At 39.8% G+C, this 9,641-nt stretch overlaps 1 protein-coding gene across 1 annotated transcript; it reads right to left on the reverse strand.

The window, feature by feature from the left end:
- Positions 1–5,176: 5,176 nt before the first annotated feature.
- Positions 5,177–9,424, reverse strand: TMEM70 (transmembrane protein 70). Its single transcript, XM_063450381.1, has 3 exons — positions 9,197–9,424; positions 7,351–7,459; positions 5,177–5,642 (listed from the first exon to the last, which is right to left on the reverse strand). Exons 1-3 carry the CDS (start codon positions 9,329–9,331, stop codon positions 5,194–5,196), a joined length of 693 nt encoding a protein of 230 aa, XP_063306451.1. The 5' UTR covers positions 9,332–9,424; the 3' UTR covers positions 5,177–5,193.
- Positions 9,425–9,641: the final 217 nt, after the last annotated feature.

Consider the following 9,641-nt stretch of genomic DNA (forward strand, 5'->3'; position numbering starts at 1 on the left):
ACTGCTATGTTTACATTGAAGGGTTAATCCAGCCTCTAGTGGCTGTCTTCCTGACAGCCGCAAAAGGCGCTTCCGCGATGCTCAATGCAAAAATCGCATTGAGCACGCAGAACGTCCATAGGAAAGCATTAAGTAATGCTTTCCTATGGACGGTTTGGCGTCGGAGGGGGAGGAGAGGTCACGAGCACCGAGGGAGCCTGGCGCTGGATTAAGGTAAGTGGCTTAAGGGTTTTTAACCCCTTCAGCCCAGCGGGATGGGAGCCCTGAGGGTGGGGGGGGAGGGAACCTAAGGACTATATAGTGCCAGGAAAAAAGGTTTGTTTTCCTGACACTATAGTGGTCCTTTAAAGGGACACTCCAGGCACCCAGACTACTTCTGCCCATTGGAGTGGTCTGGGTGCCAACTCCCACTACCCTTAACCCTGCAAGTGTAATTATTGCAGTTTTTATAAACTGCAATAATTACCTTGCAGGGTTAACTCCTCCTCTAGTGGCTGTCTACAGGTTTACTGTGCTATAGCGTCGCTGGACGTCCTCACGGATGTCCTCAATGCTTTCCTATGTAGAGGTCTAATGCGCCTGCGCGGCATTGCCACGCATGCGCATTAGGTCTCCCCCACCGGCGGGCGTGATCAGTCTCCCCCGCCGGCTGATGTGATGAAAGGGAGGAGTGTGAGCGGAAGAAGAAGCAGCGACGTGGGACAGCGTTGTTGCCTCTGGTAAGTCACCGATGGGGTGACTGATCAACCGGGGATGAGAGGTGGGAGGGAGAGGGGACCTGCAGTGCCAAGAAAATGGATTGCTTTCCTGGCAATGGAGAGTCCCTTTCAGTAATTAAGTAGACCGAAAAGTAGAAGTGTGTCCCTGAGGAGAGAAGGCAGGCATGTATTAGTGTTGTGTACTGACCGCTTTCATTAGCTTTGTGAAGAAAACCTCCCTGGTTGTTTGAGAGCCGGGTAGGTGTTTCTGCCCCAGTTACAAAAGTGCCAAATACTATTTGAGTCAACATTTCTATAAACTGTCACAAATATTACAGACTCCAGACACATAGAGCACGTAAGCAAGCTAAAGTGCTTTATGTGTCTACAGCAGTGATTCCCAACCCAGTCCTCATTGCCCACCAACTGTCCAGGAGTTATGCATTTCCCTGTATTATTACTATAGAGATACTGACAATACCTGGACTGTTGCTTTGTCTTGAGGACTGGTTTGGGAAACACTGATATAGAACACAACAGGTTTATTGAAGTGGTTCAGTTTATTGAAGTGGTCTGTGTGCAGTGTCCTAGTCCTACTTAGTCCTGCAATTGTAATCATTGCAATTTTTAAGAAACTGCTAAAATTACCTTGCAGGACAAAGACTTCCTCTTGTCTTGGCTGTCAGACACTAGAGGCACTTCCTGCATGACAGACAACTTTTGGTCTCCTGATGATGGACATCAGCTATTTCCCCATAGGAAAGCATTACAGCAATGATTTAATATGGGGCGGGTGAAATGCACTTTCCGCGCATGCACAGAAATTGCGAAGGTAGCATATTAGTGGTGAGCAGAAAGGCAATCTTAACCCCTTAACGCCGTTACAGCGTTCTATGCCGTCGCGGCTTTAAAGGGCTTTAAAGCCGTTGCGGCGGCATAGAACGCCGTAACGGCTTAAGCCCCCAGAAGATCGCAGCTACTCACCTCCGCCGCGATCCTCTTCTGGGGGGCTGCCTGACAGCCCAGGCAGCCCCCCCATGGCAAATGAGGCCCCCGAGGGCCATGTGATCGTTCTCAAAGAGCGATCACATGGCGCCCTATAGCTGGCTGTGGATCTGCCAGCAGGGAGACTGTTTGAAATATCAGACAGTCCCCCTGCTGGTAGGAAGAATAAAAAAAAAGTATTAAACATGTGTAAAATTAAATTAAAAGTGTATATATATATATATATATATATATATAATATGTATATATATTATACATATATATAATATGTATATATTATATATATATATAATATATATGTAACATCATACAAAGTGTATTTTAATATTAATATTAGTATATATTAATATTAAAATACACTTAGAATGACGTTACATATATACCGTATATACTCGAGTATAAGCCGACCCGAATATAAGCCGAGGCCCCTAATTTTACCCAAAAAAACTGGGAAAACTTATTGACTCGAGTATAAGACTAGGGTGGGAAATGCAGCAGCTACTGGTAAATTTCTAAATAAAATTAGATCCTAAAAAAAATATATTAATTGAATATTTATTTACAGTGTGTGTATAATGAATGCAGTGTGTGTATAATGAATGCAGTGTGTGTGTATGAATGCAGCGTGTGTATGAGTGCAGCGTGTGTATGAGTGCAGCGTGTGTGTGTGCAGTGTGTGTATGAGTGCAGTGTGTGTGTGCAGTGTGTGTGTGTATGAATGTAGTGTGTGTGTATGAGTGCAGTGTGTGTGTATGTGTATGAGTGCAGTGTGTGTGTGTGCATGTGCAGTGTGTGTGTATGTGTGCAGTGTGTGTGTGTGTGTGTGTGTTGCAGTGGTGGGGGGGTGGGCAATTTTATTATTTTATTTTAATTTTTTTTCATTATTATTTCTTATTTTTTATTTAATTATTATTTTTATTTTCGTCCCCCCTCCCTGCTTGATACATGGCAGGGAGGGGGGCTCCTTCCCTGGTGGTCCAGCATTGGCAGTTCAGTGGGGGGGAGAGGGGGCTGGCAGAGATCTTACTTACCCGTCCTGCAGCTCCTGTCAGCTCTCTCCTCCTCCGCGGCGTCCGGTCAGTTCTTCTGTCAGCTCACAGTGTAAATCTCTCGAGAGCCGCGGCTCTCGCGAGATTTACACTGGGAGCTGACCGAGGTGCTGAACGGACGGCGCGGAGGAGGAGAGAGCTGACAGGAGCTGCAGGACGGGTAAGTAAGATCTCTGCCAGCCCCCTCTCCCCCAGTCTGTATTATGGCAATGCAAATTGCCATAATACAGACTATTGACTCGAGTATAAGCCGAGTTCCGGTTTTTCAGCACAAAAAATGTGCTGAAAAACTCGGCTTATACTCGAGTATATACGGTAATATGTATATATATTATATATATATATATATATATATAATAGATATATACACATATATTATATATAAATACATCTAATTACAATAATAAATACATAAAATAATAAAATAAATAAATAAAATATTGAAACAAAATTTAAAATAAATTATATATGCATATGTAATTTCATTCTAACTGTATTTTGCTATTAATATATATATATTGGTAACATAATACACTTAGAATGACATTCTATATATATATCTATCTATATATAAAATACAAATAACCGCAAATATATATAGAGATAAATACATATAATTACATAAAAGATTACATTAGTATACACGTAGAATTTAAATACCTATAAATGCATATATATCAAAATTCTACGTATATATTTAAGTAATTTTTTAACATAATTATGTCATTTGATTAATTAAAATTTGATTGACATGCCTGACAACACAGGGAGAAAGTGCAGAGAATTTAATTCGCAAGCACTATATTTGACCCTGTAACTATCCAAGACACCATAAAACCTGTACATAGGGGGTACTGTTCTACTCGGGAGACTTCGCTGAACTCAAATATTAGTGTTTAAAACTGGTAACTTGTATTAAAACGATGATATTTTAAGTAAAAGTGAAGTTTTTTGCATTTTTTTTTAAAACAAACGGCACTTTTATGGACTATATTATTGTTGTAATATGTTTTACTGTTTTAAAACACTAATATTTGTGTTTAGTGAAGTCTCCGGAGAATAACAGTACCCCACATGTACAAGTTTTATGGTGTTTTGGAAAGTTAGAGAGTCACATAAGTCTTACATTTCATTTTTTTGACATTGAAATTTGCCAGATTAGTTATGTTGCCTTTGAGATCGTATGGTGGCCCAGGAATAAGAATTACCCCCATGATGGCATACCATTTGCAAAAGTAGACAACCCAAGGTATTGCAAATGGGGTATGCCCAGTCATTTTTAGTAGCCACTTAGTCACAAACACTGGCCAAATATTAGTTTTTTGCTTTTTTCACACAAAAACAAATATGAACGCTAACTTTGGCCAGTGTTTGTGACTAAGTGGCTACTAAAAAAGACTAAACATACCCCACGTTCAATACCTTGGGTTGTCTACTTTTTCAAATGGTATGCCATTATGGGGGTAATTCTCATTCCTGGGCTACCACACTGTCTCAAAGGTAACATTACTAATCTGGCAAATTTCAATTTGAAAATGGAACGTTCTATATTTGACCCTGTAACTTTCCAAAACACCATAAAACCTGTTAATGGGAGGTACTGTTGTACTCATGAGACATCGCTAATTACAAATATGTGCATTTTGTTGCAGTAAAACCTAACAGTATTATGACATTTACAGCTAAAATGTGAGACGGAACTACAAACTTAAAAAAAAAAAAAATTACATTTCTCAGTTTTTTTAATTTTATTCATAATAAATTATGTTTCATATATAAATATTTGATATAAAATGAAAGCCCTGTTTCTCCTGAACAAAATGATATATAATAAGTGTCAGTGCATTTAATATGAAAGAGGTGAATTACGGTTGAACAGACATATAGCGCAAATTCCAGTTTTTGTTTACGTTTTGTTTTGATCAGAACGTGTACTATTGACTCCGTCCTGAAGGGGTTAAAGGAAAATCCATAAAAAAAAAAATAAAAAAAATAGTAGATACCACCCAAATTATACATGTATGCATTTTTGTGCTGCATGTTGTCTTTGTAGAAATATCTAGAAATAGCATGCAATACATGCAGTACTTACTTACACTATTGCAAGCCCTCATCTTCTCCCCGGAAGATTTTAATTCATTCACAGGGAAAGAACTAGAAGCTTTTTATTGCGAAGCCTCTGAATCTATGCTTCAGTGTGCATGCGCTGCAATAGTGTTCATAAAGATTGGCTGATTGAGTTAGAGTGATGTACTGATGTACTGATGTACCCCCCTGCTCCCGCCAAGATGCATGTTATCAGCGATCAGACACTGGAACACAGATTTGGGGTTATTTTTGATGATGTTACGGTGCCAGGAGTGTTCCTTTACAAATACTCAGATACATGATCAATCTTTTTTGAAAATAAATAAAAGAACACACTTGTAAACATAGATTGTTTATTCATCTTTTGAGGACTGCTCCAGTTCTTCAGATTTGAATGTAAAAGGTTTGTCATATCCCATAAGATGACTATAGTCCTGAGGATTTGCAAAAAGCTCTGGATTCACAAGCATTGATTTCTTTCCGGCGTAAAATGTTGTGAACATTTTGCTTACTCCTGGGATCTCAACATCCTTTTGACTGAATATTGTCCTTTTTTCACGAAGCAGAGCATTATATGTCACTGCCGTATAAGTGTCTTTATCTCGGTTATGATATAACCGCACCACATAGCCCTTCGTAATCATATGCAAGGTAATTGGTGTGACAAATGTGAAGAAACCTACAATGCTACAAAATGCGATTTTCAAAGCTAAACTATCCACTGCAATGCCAGATTGAAGCATAATGTAGGGCATTATGCAGGCAGTGAAAACGCTGGTGGAATATGAGAAGAACTTGACACCTGTGAAAAAAGGGGGGAACAATGCAATAGTAAGTTATTCATGCGCATCTACAACAACTAGTATTTTTACAAATTGATTTATTGCCACAATGGTTGCAAAGTAACATTAAAAGTTGCAAATTAAACAGTGTCACAACAACTTTTAGAAGTGGTCATGGTAGTTGGAGTCTGTATGTGCAGCGTTTCTGCTTGAAACGTTGCACATTCAGAGATATTTCCACTTTTATGCTGGGGGTTAGTTACATCCCCAGCAAACAAGCCTTTAAGCAGTCTGGAACTCTTTTCCAGCCTGTAAATTCTGGTCTAAAAAAATATGTCTGTCGTCAATGAGCAGAGTGTGTTGGTGACAAACATAGTCAACTTCTTCCCTGGTAGACCCTTTGGACTCCGTTCGGCAGTCACTTGCTTCAATGTGGTACGAAATGCTTCCCAATATGTAGAATATCTCAACAAACTAGGTGAAAATATAACAGTGTAGTATAAATATAACATGGATATAGGTAGTACACTCATGTGATTTAGAGCCTATAATATACAGCTCAATTTGTTCACAGCCGGTGGGCTACTTCACACAGACTCTACTGGTCTAACTCACATTCAGCGAGTACATTGAGCTGTATATTTTAGGTTCTATATAACGTAAGTGTACTACATATATCTTATATATTCTGTGGATTGTACAGTATAAAGCTATTTTATAATGTCTCTTACTTTGCTGAGACACTAAGTATTTGGAAGTATTGTATACTATATTGAGGGAAGTGGCTGCCACAACAGGCCCAAAGGCTGCTGCAGTTAAAGATAGCTTTTTAGCTCTATCCTATGTCAGTGGTTCTATTACACATATTAAGATATTTTAACTGATTTATTTCATATTACAGTATATGTGTATGTTTTGTTTTTTTATTGTTTAAGGGGTTACTCCTAACACCTTGACCAGGTCAGTGATTTGAAGTGGTCATGGTGATATAAGTGAGTATGTGCAGTGTTTATGCTTAAAACACTGCACATACAGAGATATTGCTAATTGTGTGCTGGAGGCTAGTTGCACGCCCAGCACACGTAACATTGGCAGCCCAGAACTCTGTTCCTGGCCGCCTAATGACAATTTTGTGCATAAATTAAGTCTGCTGTCAATGTGCAGTGCACGCTGCCAACAGAAGTCTGCCTGCAAGGGGACGCAATCTCTTTCCTCCCACCCCCTCTACTGCATTGCGTTTCCTCCATGTGCATTGGTGTTTTTTGGGGGAGTTTTGTGCGTCTTGTAAAATAGTGAACAATGGCTCCGACCACTAAGATAATTGTTCTGAACATTTCCTGTCCAATAAAATGCTTCTCATTGAAAACCATTTGAAACATATGGCACACAGTTGAATGCTTCTAAAATAAAATTGAGAAAAATTGTTAACATTCAGGATCATAATGCAGAGTGTGATGATGCTAAACATAAAGACCTTCAATATGTAGATTGAAACAAGAAGCTTGTTCTCTTACAAATGTAAGCATTGCCATATCATAGAAATTGCTATATTTACATCTGTCATACAACAGGGACAAGGTCTTTACACTAAAACGTCTAGATTAATATATAGTGGTTTTGATGCTTAGAGTGTCCCTCTTGGAGCAATACATATACGAATCTAAATTAAAGTTCAATAGTTACTGACAGACATGCTTGTTATGAAATGAATGAAAATGAGAAACATACCAAGCACTGACTTAGCCAAATTTCCAGCATACACCATTCTGCCAAGATCAGTATTTTCAGGAATAAAACTAGTGTTAAAGCGTACATGGCTCACATAAGGTAAGTTGACCTGGAGAAAAAGAAATCACACACATGTAATTACACTCATATGCAAACTTACTTTGAGCTGTATTCCCAAAAGATGAGGTGCAGTAACAGGACTTCAGTAAAGAGATGTATCAATTGAATGAATTACATCCAAAATAAATGTGATTGACAGTTTAAGCCGTTCTAGCCTTTTCCACGTTCTTGACACTTACACTTACTTTGGATGTTATTCACTCAATTAAATAAATCTCTTTACTTAACTCCTGCGAGTGCACCTCATCCTTTGGGAACGTATCAAAATATAGACAGATGGCTCATATTCTCCCTGCCCAAATATGGAAGTACAAATTTGGAGCTAGCATTAGGATTGCCACTTTAAAATTGATTGTTTAACTAAAATTTGCGAATTTGTCGCACTTGCAAAAATTGGGAAAATGTATGTGTTCACTCTTGGCATTTTCTTCAGAAGTGATGTATGTGCACATGTGCAGTGTGAATAGCACTGCAATATTTAAAGCAACTCTGTCACCATGTGGGGACCCCCCAACAGTGACTACTCACTGTCATGGGATTTGTGGTTCGGCTTTCTGGACACCCTGTGTTTCCACTTATCTTATTATTTCAGCCAGCGATAACGAGGGGCAATAGTTATGGCTATTATTTCGGACAGTGATAACAGTGGGCAATGGTTATGGTTATTATTTCGGACAGTGATAACAGGGGGCAATGGTTATGGCTATTATTTCAGCCAGTGATAACAAGGGGCAATGGTTATGGTTATTATTTCAGCCAGTGATAACAAGGGGCAATGGTTATGGTTATTATTTCTGCCCATAACAGTGGGCAATGGTTATGGCTATAATTTCTGCCAGTGATAACAGGGGGCAATGGTTATGGCTATTATTTCAGCCAGTGATAACAAGGGGCAATGGTTATGGTTATTATTTATGCCAATAATAGTGGGCAATGGTTATGGCTATTATTTCTCCAATAACAGTGGGCAATGGTTATGGCTATTATTTCAGCCAGTGATAACAAGGGGCAATGGTTATGGTTATTATTTCTGCCAGTGATAACAGGGGGCAATGGTTATGGCTATTATTTCTGCCAATAACAGGGGGCAATGCTTATGGCTATTATTTCTGCCAATAACAGGGGGCAATGGTTATGGCTATTATTTCTGCCAATAACAGGGGGCAATGGTTATGGCTATTATTTCTGCCAATAACAGGGGGCAATGGTTATGGCTATTATTTCCGCCAATAACAGGGGGCAATGGTTATGGCTATTATTTCAGCCAGTGATAACAGGGGACAATGGTTATGGCTATTATTTCAGCCAGTGATAACAAGGGGCAATGGTTATGGTTATTATTTCTGCCAGTGATAACAAGGGGCAATGGTTATGGTTATTATTTCTGCCAGTGATAACAGGGGGCAATGCTTATGGCTATTATTTCTGCCAATAACAGGGGGCAATGGTTATGGCTATTATTTCTGCCAATAACAGGGGGCAATGGTTATGGCTATTATTTCTGCCAGTGATAACAGGGGGCAATGGTTATGGTTATTATTTCTGCCAATAACAGTGGGCAATGGTTATGGCTATTATTTCAGCCAGTGATAACAGGGGGCAATGGTTATGGCTATTATTTCAGCCAGTGATAACAAGGGGCAATGGTTATGGCTATTATTTCAGCCAGTGATAACAGGGGGCAGTGGTTATGGTTATTATTTCTGCAGGAGGACAGTCCCAGCACCTGAGTTAAAGCCACGTGGTTCCTCTGTGGTTTGTCCCGAATCCATAGGAAGCCGCTGAGGGCGCAGGGCTGCGAGCTCACATACCGCCTGCAGGTTACGCTAAGTGCCCGAGCAGCGGCTGCGAAGCGTAACATCTCGCTCGCCAGGTGTCCCCTGCTAATGCCTACTGCCCGGTTACAATGTCCTACAAGACAGCCCACTTCCTGGGGGGAAGGAATGCGCGGCGGACCGAACGATCCCGTTTAGTGCCCGTGTGTTAATGAGTCGGGCAGATTGGTTCCTAGCATTCCATAACATTGCTGTGATTTGCTATCCTCCAACATTGCACTGGGCTTGGTTAGTCATTTTAAATTCAGGATTTCAGGACCATTTATGGTGCATTTGCTATCATGACTGTTAAAGGTTATGGTTATACACTAAAGAGTAAATTGTAAGGAATTTGAT

This window comes from Pelobates fuscus, chromosome 4 (assembly GCF_036172605.1).
Source record: "Pelobates fuscus isolate aPelFus1 chromosome 4, aPelFus1.pri, whole genome shotgun sequence".
In the NCBI taxonomy this organism is placed as follows: domain Eukaryota; kingdom Metazoa; phylum Chordata; class Amphibia; order Anura; family Pelobatidae; genus Pelobates; species Pelobates fuscus.

What these genes read in the sequence shown, in the direction of transcription:
- TMEM70 (XM_063450381.1), bottom strand. Translation starts at nt 9,331, where the DNA reads ATGTTACGCTTCGCAGCCGCTGCTCGGGCACTTAGCGTAACCTGCAGG. An exon ending in ACCACGTGGCTTTAACTCAG is followed by an intron (nt 7,460 to 9,196) that starts GTGCTGGGACTG and finishes CTTTTTCTCCAG; the next exon opens with GTCAACTTACCTTATGTGAG. An exon ending in TTTGGCTAAGTCAGTGCTTG is followed by an intron (nt 5,643 to 7,350) that starts GTATGTTTCTCA and finishes CTTTTTTCACAG; the next exon opens with GTGTCAAGTTCTTCTCATAT.